Source organism: Calypte anna, chromosome 11, assembly GCF_003957555.1.
Source record: "Calypte anna isolate BGI_N300 chromosome 11, bCalAnn1_v1.p, whole genome shotgun sequence".
Taxonomy (NCBI): Eukaryota; Metazoa; Chordata; class Aves; order Apodiformes; family Trochilidae; genus Calypte; species Calypte anna.
Window position 1 is genome coordinate 10,011,145 of NC_044257.1, and position 17,557 is coordinate 10,028,701.

The 17,557-nt window shown below is 38.9% G+C and overlaps 1 protein-coding gene across 1 annotated transcript in view; it reads right to left on the bottom strand.

The window, feature by feature from the left end:
• The window catches only part of RHPN2 (rhophilin Rho GTPase binding protein 2), a 29,077-nt gene extending 11,549 nt beyond the window's left edge, over positions 1–17,528 (bottom strand). Inside the window, exons 1-5 of the mRNA XM_030457617.1 lie at positions 17,419–17,528; positions 7,482–7,597; positions 4,478–4,606; positions 1,665–1,740; positions 590–667 (exon numbers count right to left, since the gene is read on the bottom strand). Of these exons, the coding sequence (XP_030313477.1) occupies positions 590–667; positions 1,665–1,740; positions 4,478–4,606; positions 7,482–7,597; positions 17,419–17,475 (456 nt within the window). The 5' untranslated portion in view covers positions 17,476–17,528. The remainder of the gene's footprint in view (positions 1–589; positions 668–1,664; positions 1,741–4,477; positions 4,607–7,481; positions 7,598–17,418) is intronic.
• Positions 17,529–17,557: the final 29 nt, after the last annotated feature.

The window sequence follows — 17,557 nt, forward strand, 5'->3', positions numbered from 1 at the left end:
AATGTGAGAACAGTAAGCTTAAGGCCATATGGATGCATTCCAAGTAAGAGCTTTTCAGCTGCACAGAAGTAGCACATAACCTTTAGGGAAGCAAAGAGGATCTGTTTATCAAGTCTCAGAGTTAATTAAGAAAGCGAAAAGGAATCTGTTTGGCAAGCCTCAGAGTTAAAGAAAAAAAGATTGCAGGTATTTTCTGAATGCTGCAAAGTTTATATTTTTAGTATAACACAGAAACCAAACAACCAAACCAAAAACAGAAATAACCACTGTTCTACTACAGTATTTTGCCAGGTTAATTCACTTCAACACTCTTCCAGCTAAGTTTAAAATACTTTGAAGTTAAAAAGTTGGTAAGGCAAATCTTAGACTTACAAAGTTGTGTCAATAGCTCAACTGCTTTGCTTCATTTTTTTTCCTCTTGCTCTTTACTCAGACTGTAAAGCTCTTGGACAATGGTGGTTCGTGTTTCTTATCTCCGAAGTCAATAACAATATTGTAAGGTAATAATGTCATATTCTGATTCCACACAAATGCTGCTATTTACAACTGTAGATTAAAAGACATCACAGTATGCTATACTTGCACTTACTTGTCTCAGATCCATGAGATCTGCTATTTCATCTTCATACTCAGAACTGTCTTCACTATAATGTTCCAGAATAAAGTCCTTTAAAAAAAAGTAAAAAATTGGAACATCTAAAAGTAACCTTGGCTATTGTTTTTTTTCTGCAGTTGCAATCAGTAAAAATTGATTCAGTTGTGATTTTCATGGTGTCTACTCCCTTCCAGTTAATAGAACAGTAACATAGCAGTGAGACTATGAAAAGATAATAGAACTAATACTTTGATTTGGTATCTGAGACAAGAAATCTCAATCTGATGTAAAGGAGCCAAACACCTATTACATCAACTCCACTGAGTTTTAAAACAACAACATTTAGTGGTTTTGAAAGGGACAAATGAACCCTGTTAGCTAAAATAACGAGGGAATCAAGTGACCATAAAACTTGTTAAGAGAAAGAGGCTGCCAAATTCTTGTCAGTTATATTAGGGCAATTCCATTTAAATTAACAAAGCTGCAATGGCATAAAGTGGTACCATAATCTGACCATGGAGATTAACCTACAGAAGTAAAAGCAGAGACAAATGATACAAGATGGTTTACCACAAAATGAAATCTACATTGCACAATACACAGTAGTCAAAAAAATGCAGAAGGTAGCTCGAATAGCCAGCAGGGTACATTAGGCACCAAACAAGCAGAGTTAATGCTGCAGCCCTGCTTCCCAGCTGAGCAGCTTTATTAGCACAAATTGGAGCATCACGGCCTTATGCTGAGTAAAACCTTCATTACTACTTCCTTTCACACTAGATTAGTAATCAATAGTCTTTCTGAAACCAAAAACTGTAGAAGAAATTTTTATTCCTTTTGATATAACACTGCTGTCTCTGAAGTGAGATTTCTTCTAACTTCTGACTCTTTCTTAATTTGATATGAGCAACAACCTAGATAATTAGTGGTTAATTTTTAACACATTGTGATCTCATTTTTAGGGCAAATACAACAAATTTTGTACATAAATTACTTCTGCTTCTTTAAACAAATCTGAAATGGAAGTTCTTTCTATTGACTATTCATTCTGAAGCATGTATTTGAAATTTACCTTAAGAGGGAGTGTAAAGTCTACTTCTTTGGTTTCCTTCAGGCCAAGAGGTACCAAAGGAATGGTGAAGGTCTCTCTGTGGAAAAAAAAGCCATTCATAAATATTATTTTTTGGCTGGTCTGTTGATACAATAATTATTTTGTTTGACTTGATGACAGGAAGTTTGTATGCTGATGAGTGTTCAAGTAAAAGTTACAGAGTTTATGAAAGTTCCTTCTTCATTGAGGAAGTCTGCATAATGGCCTGAGGCTCCTCAAGAAGAGAGTGAAGAAAGCTACTTGCCTACACTTTTTTTTTTTTTTCAGCCTATTTTTCCTTCAAGGAAGAAAAAGAGACTCTGAAAGACCAACTTACTGAAATATAGCTCAACTTTTATATACCTGCACGTTATATGGACATAAAACAGCTCCACAGCTGCTGGGAGATCTGCCAGGGTAAGAGCTATGGTCCTTATCAGGAGTTATCAACAGTATTGTATATGCTACTAGTGATTTCATATGTAGGTGTGTATGTCTAACACAGGGAAAAGCAGGGCCAAAGTATACCAACTTTGTCAGTGAAAGGTCTAGAGTAGGAATTCTGAGAATTACTTAGTTTCTAGAAAATGCTAGGTGTTAACTTTTGAATAAGTCAACCTCTGAAATATCAAAGGGGGGTGTGGATGAAATCTGTGACTTAAGATCAGAGTGGCTTCCAGATACATAGTTTGTTGAGTAGGTTTAACAGATCAGTATCAGGCAATAAGGTTAACTGATATTTTCCTTTTTCCTGAAATAAAAATTATTTAATATCTAGATCATTGTTTAGAGAGTTCCGTTACCAACTACAAAATCCCACAGCTGTGAGTCATTTGTGGTCTTATCAGACAGTACAGCAAAATCACTTTCTTACTGGTGAAAATTCCATCTCAGGAAAGTGGGAGTGGGAATGCAGTTTCCTCAGAAGGAATAGTCCTTAAACTGGTTGGCACAATTCAGAAAGCAGCTCTTCTAGCTTGAAAGTGAATTCTGGAATATTGAGCTAAACACTGCAGGCAGTGCAAATGATGTTATTTCTGATGAGGCTTTTAGAAGAAACCACAACACTTCTACAACAGATTATATTGAGACTTTTTCCCCAAAAGGAAGCAAGACACATCAAAAGAAATCCCAGATTACAGATAGAATGAATTCTAGCACCACCCACACATTCCTGTAGACATCAGCATTTGTCATTCAGAGGAACTGAATTTCTATTTTTTAAGTTTCTATGGAGCTCCACCCACGGAGTCAGTACCACGGGGGCATTGAACAGTTAGGGAGGTGATCCTGGATTTCCAGAAGCAGAAATAGCATCAGACTTCTCAGAACAGCTGAGATGTGCACAAGCACTGGGAAGGCAAAGCCCTTCCTTCAGACTGCTGTAACACAAAGCCATGTAACCCAGGGACATGGGTGGGACCTCACCTCAGTGAGTATACACCCAATAGATTCAGAGGGCAACTATTAATAACTGTTTGCTACTCCTGGGGAGCAGTTAACAGAGGGAATGAATTGTTTTAGCTGCTAGAACATAAAAAAACATTTAGTGCTTAGAATGAGCAGCATCACAAAGGTTAAACACCATTCAAAACAGATTGGGGAAGTAGAATCAGAAGGGAATAAACTGCATACTACTGCACAGCCTTAAGGCTTCTGCCTGCTTTGGGGCCTGACCTACCCCTCACCCTTCACTGAGAATACAAATATTTCAAGTATTTTTTTAGCTAGAAGAAAGAACACTACTTGTGGAGTCTTGCTCTCATTTCCACAGTCGAAACTTTCATACTGCTCTCTATGCTTACATGCCTCTATGAAGACCAGTAAAATCTTGAATGAAAAACATTTTTGCATCAAAAAGTTGTCAGTTTGCCATGGGGGTAGAGGGCAGGAACTTTAGAACAAGTTTCTTTTTGAGAAAAATGGAACAGATATTTTGCATTAGGTCAGCGTTTCACTGACCTCACTGGAAATGTGCTTAGTCCCCCTGTGTTAAGAATTTCTTGCAGTCCACCTGGAAGTTAACACCTCACTGAGAAGAGTGCTACAAGGGACCCAGAATTATACTTACAAAGCACTTCAATTTCTGACTTGAGCTGCTGATGTAAAAAATTAAATGTTTAATTTTAGGAGCAACAACACATCTAAATGATACAGAAATCACCGCAGTACTCATGCAATGAATAACTTTTGAAGTTTTCTCTTTGAGGTATTAATTGAAATTTAAAGTTTAGTGTGCTCTTTAAAGTTAGAAAAATATCTCGGAAAATTCCTAACTTTATCCACTAAAAATGTCTCTGCTTTAAGCATGTAGTTTCTGGATTTCTAGCACTGAAGTGCACACCATAAAGACTACCTCAAGTCTGCTCTGGGCCCAAATCAGTTTGTACTTCTGCTAAAGAGAGGACTGTTATGTGTACTGCAATTGAGAAAAGATCTATTCTGAGTTTGCTGACTCCAGGTGCACTGCAGTGATTAGCCATTCCAGTACTGGAAATATTGCTGGGAGCTGTGTTTCTCCCCATACAGCCCCATGAGCTTTCAACTCTTGCAATACTTCTCCTCCACAACTGAACTCTGTATCTAAGGATTAGTGGTACATACCATTCCCAACTGAAAGACAAATATGCAGACTAACCCTTAGTCAACAAATCTGCCATAAAATTTGTTCTCTTCCTATCAAGCTCTCTATTCTTTAATTATTGTCCAGCATTCACATTCACCTAGAAACAGTTTTGTTTCCAAGGGTAAACAGAAGATCTGTTAACATTTCAGTAATGTAGCTTTATACATACTCTGTGTTTTGATAAACTTCTACTGAGATATTGAGTCCTTCCAGTTCCTCCTTTAAGATCTGCAGGTCCGAGTTCACAAAACTCAGTTCCAGTAGTACTTGCTCTCGTACTTTGTTGTTGGTGGTTGCTCTGCAGAAAGAAAGGCATGTAATATTTTATTGCTCGGGTTTTGCACATAAGCTTGGTTAACCCTTTTACCAGCATTCTCAGCATTTTTACGATTCTTTTTTCTTCTTAGGAGATGGTACAAGTCCTCATGTTTCAGAGTTTATTAGGTATTTCTGTCAAGAGAGAGCCTTGGATATTTTCCAGATAACAGCACACAGAAGGTTTGCTATGTGCTTAACTTTTTATGTGGTTAAGGGTTGGGATTATTTTCAGATACATTAACCAACACAACTAATGCATCCTAAATAGAGTCACTATTCTATTTTTTGGTAATGTGATGTTTTCCTGGATAAATATATAAGATTGGAGGTGAGGTGAGTCAGGATATTTTTTCAAAACAGACTTCCCTGCTTTAAAAATTAAATAATGATCTGTGGATCCCATAATATTGTTACTACAGAATGTTTTACAGCCAAATACACAAGTAAACAGATACTGCTTTTTAATAAAAGTTTTTTTTATAATTTTATTTTGTCAGGCACAAGTAAGATTTTTTTGTTTCCTTTGACATTTATATATTTACATGAAAACATTTTGAACTGATAGCACAGTGGATGGTAGTAATTAGCCCCTGACCTCCAGCATATATGTGTGATTTGTGTATTCCAGGATATTATATCACTAGTTATTCCCAGAGTAAAATTCTAAGAATCCTAAGCTTTTACTTTGTGTTATAAATATGTATTATCTGTGAATTTTCTATGCTTTACTTCATTGAATACCTGAGATTGCTTAAATTAAGCAATATTAACATCTGCTTCCTGCATAAGCCAAACTGGACACAAATATTGGGTGGAGTGGATCTTCCTTGATAAAGGATAACTGGTGATACTTGCAGCAATTGATTTATGATGTTCTTAAGGCTCTGTATTTGGTCTAGCTTGCCATCTTCCACAGAGGGATTCCATCCAAGTGAATTTTCTTAATACAGTTATATTGTTCTCAACTTCCATGCCAATTTGGAGTTAATTTTATTATTTTTTCATGGTTTTGCACTGTAGATATACTTTGTCATGACAAACAGCATAAGACAGAAATAGAGGCAGTGTGATATCCTTGAGATCCACAGAAGGCCACTCTGAATTGAGTTTTATCTCAGAACTTTGAGAACAAAAGACAACGAAAAGGAGAGGGTGACTTTCAGAAGTTCATAAACCAAAAGTCTTTGTGCTTAATGGAGCATTTGTTTCAAGCCTAGTGTTTGTGTTCAGCCAAAAGTTAAAAAACCTGCATTTCCAGTTTTTTCTCATGTCTTCTTGCAGGAGGCTATTGTGGACAGCAATTGGTTGGCTTCTCTTAAGTCTTGCTGAAATGCAAATATTTATGTTTTCCTTAGGAGACTCGTGAACTATCTAGTCCTAAGGTCCTTTAAAATTGCTTCTTTCAAAGAATTAGCAGGTTTTAACTGTTTCACAGGTGTAAATTAAATTTAGATCTTTACTAAGGCAGAAATAAGTCTGGTCCTCTACTTTTCTAAGAGGCTTAGTTACCACTGTTGTCAATAGCAACTTCAGTATTTAACTAGTTAATATTGGTATCAGGAGCTGAGCTTCCTTTAGGCTGAATGTTAAAGTAACCAGTGTTCCCATTAGAAATCCCTCATCTCCTTAGCCTTTCCAAAACACTCCTGAACTGGCATGCAGAAACACCTACTGAATTAACAGTGTTCAGTTTCAAAAGCAGATATAATAATTTTGCTGTGCATACTGGAAGTAGAAAAAGACTCTAAGTTTTACTCCTTCCATCAGTTTCCAGAAGACGAACTAAAAATGAAGTCAGTCACAAAGGCTAAAACTAAATAAGCCTTGGACCTATCAACTCTCTTGCCAAGAGTGGAGATAAAGGAAGGTGACAAGCAAAGTGCAACTTATCAATTAATGGCAAGAAAAGTGACTTTGTACAAGCATTTTATCTAAGGGAAGTATATTTACTAGATTTTTGTTCTTGGAGACACACTGTTGCCCCAGCTGCAGAAAAATAGACAATATAGGAGACTATTGCAGATGAGTATTGGGGAAATTTTCCATTCTTCTCTGTACCAGAGGGATGGATTGTTGGAAAGCTACAGGACTGTTTGCAAAGCACTCAATCACAGGTTGTAATAGTGTCAAGACAGGGTCAACATAAGGCTATTCCTATGGGACAGTCCCGTGAGAAACTGTCTATTAAAAATAACTGGTGGACAAAAATATAATAAATAAAGGGCAAAGCCTTTTCCAGTTTCTCAAACTGTAAAAGCATTTGGTGACAACTCTAACCCAGCTCAAATTTTACCTTTACCCTGCTGCTACTACTATAACACTGCTGCATGGATAAATAGGGCAACTGATGGTCCTCTCCCACTGTGGAGCACAGACCTAAAGGATCTTGGAAAAAACAGCAGCATAATGAAAATACTTTATTTGATTTAAGGTGCAAAACAGACACATTACAATATTCAGTAAGGTTCACTTGCCGTTATCACTAGCAATAAGGCTGATAAAACAGTATAACCTAAGATAAACTAACATTCAGATAATTTGCCACAATTTAACAGCTTTGAAAGTGCACTTTATTAATAGGTAATGATTCTATAGAGCTACAGCATAAAAATAATAAAAACCAGCCAACTTCATGGATATATGCAAAGCATCCAGCAGTAATTTATGCAGCATGTTAGGGGAATGGTTGGGCAGGCTGGGAAAAAGCAATAGCTGAGACTTGTAAAAAAGTAAACCAAACAAACCCTAAACAAAACCCTTGCATACACACACACACACACACAACCCATTTAAAAAAATAGCCAAAACCCCAACTTAGTGCTCAGGCAAGGAAACTGGGAAATCATGACACATACCTTAAAAGATTTTCAGCACCAGCTCTCATTCTTACTGCTCTTAAAATCTGTTGGTTTAGGACAGCTCTTTGATTCTGCAGTTTGCTTCGTCCAGTCTCAGCAAGAGGATTACATCCCTAGAATGAAGGAAATAAGTGTTTTTGTTGCTCTTGGAAGAGACTGAAAAGGGAGTAACACTGAATTTGAATGAATTTGAATGGCATGGATTCTCTATGAATACAAATTAACTACATTGGCATCAGTGATGAATTTTGTTTCTTTTCTCAAACTTTACTGCTAAAAGCAAAAGAGCCATGATGACATTTCATTGAAATGAAAATCCAGGCAGAAACTAGTGGCTTTAAAGCTCATGTGTATGTGTGAGCCAGCCTGTTCTCCCCTAAAAATCCTTTCCAAGTTATTTTGCAGCTGCAAACAAATTTGTCAGTGCTACTAGGTTGCTACAAGTTTCATAAAACCAGTATCTGTCAAGGCAGTAAATCCTATCTAAGCTTCTGTTTAATCTTTGCAAAATGTCAAACTTCTATACCAGGATATATGCAGCCCTGAAATGCAATTTCATAAAAAACAGGCTTTGGTGTCACCACTGCTCACAATTTTAAGAGCCTTTTTAAGGATCTCTGCCCTTGTTCCTTCTGGTCCTCAGACCTCTGGTAAAATTCCTGCCTGTCCTTCCCTAGGTTCCTCTCTTTACATCTCAAACTGATTTTTGGTGCAGTATTGCTTATCTGCACAGCTCTTCCTCACATCCAGGTGTATGGAATAATAGAGCTTGACAGGGTAAGATGATGACTCTACCTTCAGACACTCATCAAATTTAGTCCTTAAAGAGTAAAGCATGAAATCCAAAATTCACAGTAATGCTTCTGTGTACATACATGCACACCTTACACAAGCACAAGATTCAAACTACTGCAGCCTGTGTTTGAGCAGGACTGCACCATTGTATTCTGATAAGCACTGATAAGCTAAAGTTGTTACAGATTAATAAGACTACATGTTTGTCTTTTTTTGAGAGAGAGAGAAACATAATATTAACACCCTTTTTAATAGGTAAGAAGTTTTGTATCTACTTTTTTATTCTTTGTCCCTGCTTTCCCCCCCTACCTTCTTTTAAAATATCAAGTGTCTTTGACTTTTAATAGTGATTTATAGCCAACCAGCACATCCCTGCAGTCTTAACTACTGATTCTAAAGCAAATAAGATCATGCTGTTGTAAGGCTTGCCCTTAAAGATATCATGTTCTTCTGAGGACAAAGCTTATCAAAGCTTATTGGATCACAGATTACACAAAAAAGAGGCTCAAATTGGTCTGATGCAAGGTGCTCCAGCCATTAAGTTATGCACTGCTCTGGACCTCTCCCTCATATTTAGTTTTGACTTGAAAAATTTGATTTTCCTATAACAGCATTTAAAAGTCTCTCAACAAGCTTTAATTAAGAGTAGTCAGCCAATGACACACCAGTGCAACAAAAGCAAATATTTAAATAAAACAAAGTTCTAATCATTTACTTGAAGTTCAGTTATTTGGGTTGGCAAGTGGAAGCAGGTTGTCTTGACAATAGAGAAATGAGCTGATCAATCTAGATTGCAGTAGTTCAACAGAGAAAGCACACAGACTAATATCATTAATTTTAAATCTGTAGTTTGAAAATATTGTAATAAAGAGGTAAAATGACAGGAAGCTTATGCAAAAATCAGAAGTACTGTTTGCCATACCTTGAAAAAACAAAACAAAACCAACCAAACAAAAAACAACCACGCTACATTAAGTTACTCCTACAGCAGAAATGTTTCTGTATTGAAACACCAATTACAGCTGAAGTCAAAAACTTGGGCATGCAAGTATATATTCTATTCACTGAGGAAGTACTGACAACAAGCATAATACATACAAGATAAACTTCTTTCTGGAAAGGGCATACATATGTAGGAAACTCATTCATTTCAGACTAAAAGTAGTCCCTTAACTACCAAATACTTTATGCTCCTTTACACACAGGAACATTAGCAAGGCACAATTATAGATGGTCTGGTCTTGTATCCACAAGCTGCTCTCTGCTCTCAGCCTTTTTCTATTTCTGGGCTCTCACTCTTTTTCCTGCTTTGCTTTTTTTTGCAGTTTGTGTTGTGTAGTCTTCCTCTATTACTGGTATTCAGTCTTCTATCCATGTAATTTTTCTTTTGAACCTTGCCAATTATTTCCTCTTGCTTTTGGCATTCATTTGAATACCCGATTCTCATCTTGAGACTATCATCATTATATCCTTGTATGAGTCTGAGGTGCTTTCTTCCAAATCCTTTTTCAGCCACTTAGCCCAAGCATCCTTCATAAACATATGCTTGCTTTGCCCTTTATTTTCTCTGTAAAGCTGCAGCTTCTTTCCTGAACTCCTTGCCCTTATTGTGTGCCAAACAACTTTCATGGCATCATTCAAATACTTCTTTACAGCTCTACTTCTGGGAGATCTTTCAGGAAGGTCAACTGCCTGATTCCCAAACCCATAAAGCTCAGTAGAAGTCGTGTGTTTATTTCAGAGGACCTTTGATCAAGCTCCAGCCCAGAAATCAAACAAGCTCCCACTGAACAATGAGTGCAAAACTGCAATGATCTTAAACACAGTGCAAAGAGAAAAAGGGTTAGAGATGTTTCCCTGCATTTCAGGACCAGCCACTAATCTCTGCATGATGTTTTAATTCAAAAACAGCCTTGAGGCTTACGAGGAGAAGGCACTGACTGAGATATCAGTATCACCTCCAGTGTGTCTGGAAGTGCTGCACATTTGTCTTCCTGATGAAAGGCTTCTTGTGGATAGAGGAGTCTGTTTTCATGGTCAGCTCACCTGTCACAAGCATGTAGCTCCCATTTATTTCTCAGAGTCTATAAGGAACTCATGTTTTACATTTTGGAAAATGTTGCTTTTTACATGTGCTATACAGGGAGTGGGAAGACTCAGCTACTTTGTGTTCATATGTGGGTTTAAATTCTTTACTATAATCAGGTTGCCAGAAAACTGATGGGTAGAAGTCTGCATAGAGGACAGTGAAAATTACCAGTATCTTAAAAAACCAAAAAAAAACCAACAAAAAACCCCACAGCAGGGAAAATATACAATCTAGGGAATATTGCCCCTTGTAAAGCTCAAATTCTGTGTACTAGGAAGTTATTTAGCAGACACATCCAAGAAAGTGCTTAATTTTGTTTTGCTGATCCCAGACAGCATTTGCACTTTGTTTACATTTAGACAATCCCAAGAATGTTGATGTTCAGTTCATTACAATATCTGGCAGCCACACTTTCCAGTGGTTTCCACACCTACTGTTTCATTTCTTGTCAACAGGATGCAAGGTGCTTCATTTAATTACAGTTTATTTCTTTGCCGAGCCAAGGCACTTTGGAGAGTGAATAAGCTTTTACCCTGGCTTATACACTATCAGTAAAATTATCAATTGAACAGCAACAAAAGAATGGTTATTACTAAGGAAGTTGCAGAAATGACCAAGAATGGAATATGATTTAAGTTTCCATTGCAGGCACTTTTTTTTTGTGAAATAAAGACAAGGCAAGTAAATTAAGCAACTCCACTGTGAAAGCAATTCAAATAGTAAACTAAGTTACCAGTTTTAGAGCCTTTTTTCTCCTCAGAGTATAGCTGCATTTCATCAAAAAGTGCTTAAATATTAGTAAGGATATTAACATATCCTTAGCTCCCAAACCAATAAAAGCTTTTTAAAAGTAAAATTCAGCTGGCTAATTACTTCTGATTGGTTAAATAGATTGTTGAACTGCAAAATCAAGAAGTAGAGATGGTTTTAATGTATCATTAGCAGAGGCAAGATCTGCCAAGAATTCTAGATTCTTGCCACATATTATTTATTACCTAGTCAGGTAATGTCTTGAGAGAAACAGACACTGGTATTAGACAAATTTGCACCTTCTGATGGCACCTGTGCAGGGCCTTCTTGTTTGATAGCAATCTGACTAATGGGGCATGCTTGCAGATTCCAATGGGATTGCTGCTCATCTTTTGTTAGCACTAATGCCTTTGGCCATGAGGATGATCCAGGGGCTGGAGCTCCTCTGCTACCTGGAGAAGACTCCGGGGGAACCTTACAGATGCCTTCCAAATCTGAAGAGATCCTTCAGGAAGGCTGGAGAGGGGTTTTTCGTAAGAGTGTCCAACAAGAGGCAGTAGTTTTAAACAGAAGGAGACTAGGTTTAGACTGAATTTTAGGAAGTTCTTCAGTATCAGAGTGGTGAGACTGGAACAGGTTGTCCAGAGAAGTTGTGGCTGCCCCCTCCCTGGAGGTGTTCAAGGCCAGGTTGGATGAGGCTTTGAGCAACCTGGTTTAGTTGAGAGGCATCCCTGGCCATGGGGCATAGGTTGGATCTTTGTTGTTTTCCAATATTAGACTCTAAACCTTGGGAAATTACCTACCCAAGTGGGAAGCTGGCTGTCAAAAGTGTGAGTCTCAAATAAAAAAGCAATTGTATTTAATTTGGATGTCAGGAAGTTCTTTCTTCAAGATAAAAGTATATTTTTAGTCTCAGAAATCCAGTTGTGATGGACACAAAAGTCATGACTTTGCCAATGAGTAATCACAGTAAGCATCTGAAATTAACATAAATATGATTTATAAAGTAGCGCTTTGAACTTTTAAGATGAGCCACACACTGTCTGAAGGTGACACAGAGTTGAAACTGGGTGTGCCTTCTTACTTAAAATAAAACATTCCTTTCCAGCCAGTGCAACCTGTGCTGCTTGTCAAGCCCAGTAGTGTACGTAAATGGCCGTATCCTCCAGATATTTAAACTGTGTGGAATTTAACTTGCGCACATAACTTCTTACAACAATTGCAGTGAGCAGTCTGACTCATACCCGTGTTTGTAGAACTGATCCTAAGTCACGATAATTATGCTGCTCTCCTTACCTTCTTCCACTACTGGAATAAATTGAGGTTTCTCTTCCAATGTTTCTCCTAGTTCAGTTTTGAATTTTACTAGTTCAATTTTAGCTGCATACTGAAAGTCTTTCAATAGTAGTAGAGCATGGGGGAAGATCTGGTCTTCCAGAGCCTGGTCTACTACTTGTGCCATGAACAAGTATTTCAGAGTTCTAAGTGCCTTGCCCCAAAGATCAATTCAAGTTCAGAACTCATTACTAAATTAAATTCCAAATGTTTTTTTCCATCTTGTCACACTGCTCACTAAGCAAAATGAAAAATAATATTTCAGCAGAAATGTCTGCCTATTGACTAAGTTACAAATGATTCTTAGTTTCACATGAAGGCCTACTTTCAGTTTTAGGTTTCATGAATTTGTATATTATGAGTGGACGTGGCATGACAGAGGGGTTATGAATCATCGAAACATTGTTTCTGCCTTGCCAGACAAGTGGAAAGAGAACAAATAGGCAAGTAACTATTCCTGTGTCCATGCTAATGCTGATGGTTGCCTGGCTACTAATGACTTAAGAACCACAAGACCTAACCCCAGTGGAAGCACAGGTATAGCAGGTTGGTGAACTGATACATGAACCACAGTTCAGGGGGAAGCCGTGCAGAAGAACACCCAACAGCTAAGGAGGGGAAGGAGCGGGAATTCACTGGGGAAGTGCTAATTCATAAGGTGGTTATCATACCTATCATCATTTTCAGCCTGGTGCTTCATTTATGGAATTGCTTGTTTTCTGTTTCTATCCTTTTCCCCTGATAGGGAGGACTAAGATACACTAATGGGCTTTCTTTCTGAATCATCAGCTTTGTCTATATGGTATCTAGGCTCACAGATGGAACTAAAGCTTTAAAAAAGCAAAAGGAAACCATGCATATTCATTAACCTCACTGTCTTACTGCTCTGCCACTGTGTAGCACAATGGACTGCTATCCAAAACAGCCAAACTAAAGACTGCTTGGTGTTGCACCAGCAGACACTTAAAGAGCTACAGGAAAGGTAACCTTGGAGAATTGCTATGACTTTTTGAAATAATTTATTGCAACTTCCTAACTGATTAGGAAATCTGAAGAGTTTCAGTCTGCATAAGGTTTTACAAAGCAGTAAACCAAGATGTGAAAGATATAGTAGAAGGAACATGCTAGATATCTTTTCCTTACTCTGCTCTTACCAAAAAACCTCAACCAAAACAACAACAACAACAAAAAAGAAACAAAACACCAAGGGCATGCATAGCCTTACTAATAGATCACTATGCAAGCACTGGGTCCTGTGACTAGATGAGTACTACTTTATAAATATTCTGAGTTCTGTATATTGAGGTGTTTTGGGCATAATTACTTTGTGAAAACTTACTGGTTAAGTGAGGTGCTGTGATGAAAAAAAAAAAGAAGGGGTAGGCAGCTTGAAAAAGAGAGCTGTTTCTTCCACAAGAATTCAAAACTAACTAAAAAGACAGGAAGAGGTCTGGGAGGCCAAGCAATCCACAAAACCACAGCAGGCTTAAAGAATAACTTCCCTAGAGGTGGGAGAAGCAAAACACAGGAACAGACCTGCTTTAATTACTATTGGTCTGCTGAAAAATCCTTCCTGTCTAGATGCCTTGCTATACTTTTAAGGCAAATTGTTCTTTGCTCTTATCATTAATTTTGTCATTATTTTCTGCTGACCACAGGGCTCTCATCAGAAAGGAAGACTGGGGGCAGGATTTGGATGGGCATGTGGGATGGGCACGGCTGATTCAGAGGTTGCTACCTGTAATGCCTGAGGAACGTGGAACTCTGCACAGAGGATGTCAAGACACAAGGCTGACAGTCCAAGAATGCTCTCACCACACAGGAGTACAGGTACAGTTTGCTCTGGCAATGTACCATGGAGTTTACTGAACTAAGCCATCCATATGTGATGGCTGAGATAAAACAGTAGCAGAACCAGTTCCCTGGTGCATTATCTTCCCAGAACGTAAAATGTTTTAGACAGAAGTTCCATCATCTCTTTGGTGGAAAGTAAGGTACTTCCTCCACTTTGCCATATCCTGTTCAGGACATTAGCAAGGGCTTCAGTGCAGTTTGCTTTTAAAACTAAAATCCTACTCAGAAGTTCAAGTGCAGCTAATCAGATGGTTAAAGAAGGTTGTTTCAGAGGGGAGATGTAAGTGGGAGGGAATAGGGGCAACACTGACAGAGTTGCATATTCCCTGTGTGGCTGCATAGGTAGATTTGTTAAAACCAGATATAAAGGAGGGGGGGGGAAGCATCTGAGCCATCTTAAGACATCTTAGAGGTTTAAGGAAAATAGATGTAAATAAAGCAGGGCCTTTGCCATGGGTAAAAATGGACAGAGATGTGGTAAATGAAGAAGAAAAAAGGTCTCTACAGAGCAGCTGTGACATCACTGGGAGAGAAGTTTTTTTACATATTGCATCCTGGAGATACTGAAGGTTGTTTTCTTGTATGCTATATTTAAGATTTCAAAAGCATAATACACAAAAGGACACTATGTAAACTTGAAGTATACTTACCACAAGAATCCATTCATCAAAAGAAAAATATCAAGAATTTAAACCAAAAGGATATTGTTTGAATTGCTCAATTTTTCTCAATTGTAGTTTCATTGTGCACAATATCCTTGTGCACATTGTGCATTGCACAAGCTCATTGTGTAAATAGTGCTTGGAAGCCCATTTGTGAGGCAGGACAAAATAAAGATTTTTCACCTTGCTCCACAGTTGATAAAATAAACCGATCAATTAAGTAAATGTTTTCTGATATAAAAACTAGCCTTGAAAATGGATGTGATTCTGCACCAACAAAACTGGTAAAACATCCCCAGATCCTTTCAGGAAAACAGAAGTGCTATTTAAAAAGGGAGAGGAAGGGGCAGTGAACACCCATAGACACACATAAACAGCTCCACCACTGGTTTCAGTTACCTGAAATCACCTAGCATGCCATTGTAGGGCCAAGATACCATGTGTAAAGGACCTCCTTGGGTTCATTGTTCCTGCTGAAGATTTCAGGAGTGGAATTGTTTTGGTTTTAGGTTGCTGGGTTGCCTTTTTTTCCCCTCCTCCCCCCTTCCCCTAGAACTACTGAGTCATACTGAAAGCTGATCTTTGAGACCATTCAGCTAATGTATAACAAGGACTACTGGTTTCCAGCTTACATCTGACTTTTAGGGACAGAAGGCTTTGAGCATCTAGCCTGATCTGACATTTAGAACTTTAATGAAGCCAGGTGAACCTTTCAAAGACCTGAGTGAACAGAGGGAAGACTGTTCCATTACAACACTGGCTCATCCAGATTTATTTAATATCTGATTCATACAGACTTTCTACATATTTTAGATGTAAATAGTTCAAAAGTGGGAATGATGCTCATGATTAGGTATAAAATTAATCTTATAATATTTCCATATGAGAAAAATTTAATTCCTGTCCAGGATATGGGCTTTAAAATGATCTCATGCTGTTTCAATTCACTTAGCCCTAATATACAACAATTTAATCCAAAATAAACTTAGTCCTTTAGCAAGTGTGATTGCTGAAAATGTACTCTTCTTATAACCTGTGAAGCACAACTTGGCTATTAATCTTCAATTAATCCCCATCAGTAAAAACATATAGGTGGACAAGTTGATTTATCTAATTTAATAAACCTGAAAAGGTCACAGTATGTCAACTTTTTTACTAATGTGCCTCAAGACAGCCTAGGAGCATCCCTTACTATAGAAAACATAGCTGTGAAAACCCTAAATAATTACAACTTTGCCACACTTCATGGTTTCCTGCTATGGACTACTAAGAAAGAAGTGATTACTCACAAAGTATTAAGTAGGATTACTCAAATGAAGAAACCAGACGAGATACCATCTAAGTTTTGTTTCAGTCTGATTTGTTATTTATAGGGCAGTACTGATTCCTCACAGCATGGCTTGCACAGGGAAAATTTATCTCTCTTCAGCTATGAACAGTTCCTCCGCTGAAGGGCAATATTGTTGATTAAGCTCCTGCAGGTTTATGAATTCAGTGACTACTGGGGCAAAAACCAAACGGCCTGTAAAGTGGGCAACGGAGCAAAGTATATGTTCCTTCACACCGTGTTCTCCAGGGGGAAGCTGAAGTGCACTGTAGGGATGTTTTCGTGCAGAGGTGAGGAGCAACAACGCGATGTATGAGGCTTTTTTTTTTTTATTCCCTCACAGAATAAACAGTTTATGGTCTGGGATTAATAATCTACACCGAAACCACCGTCTAACTACAGCCTTTTTTAAAGCCCATCAGCAAAAGTTACAGGCGTGGAGAGCATAAAAACATCGAGAGAAGGCTGAATCAAAGCTCCCCGAAAATGGCACTTACTGCCCTTTACCTCCGGTGAAGTTCACAGAAGTCCGCAGGGCTGCATTTACAGGCGATACTTAACTATAATTACTGTTGTGCAGAAAGAATTCAGGTGCAGGTTATGGCATAAGCCACCCACTCAGTCTGAAAAGTAATTAGGGCGGATGTTCTTTAGAAACTTCCTAACGAGTCTGTTAACTTCGCTGCCTTACTCCAGTAAACTTTCTTACAGGTACACAAGACAATTTACTAGAGAGCGAGCCCAGGGAGGCAGTAAGGAGCGAACAGGAAAGGAAAAGAAAAAAAAAAAAAAGGTGGAAATCCACTGATTTTGTAGAGGTAGGAGTTCACCTGTCCTGCAGGGTGAAATCTGGCTCAGGAACAGTTGCCGCCTGGAACCCGCGGGGCGCCCCTTGGGACCCCAGACCGGAGCGTGGCTCCGTGCGCGGCCCCGGCCAGGCAGAAGCGCTCAGCTACGGGCGAGGTCCCCGCCTCGCCTTGTCCTCCCTCCGCGGTGGGCTGCCGCAGGTCGGACCGCACAGCAGCCGGCGGACAAGGGACCGTAAAGCCCGGAGTGGCCGCCGAGGGGGCTTCCGCGGGCTTGTAGCCCACCACCCCCGAACCCCCCCACCCTGCCTCCCACCTTCCGAAAGTAGCCATCCTCCGCCGGGCAGCCGCGGGGCGGCAGGGCGTCTGTCATCTCCGGGCGAGTAAGCCGTCCCTCCGCTGCTGCTGCTGTGGGGAGCCGCGACCCTGCGGGAAATGTCTGCGCTGTCCCACGG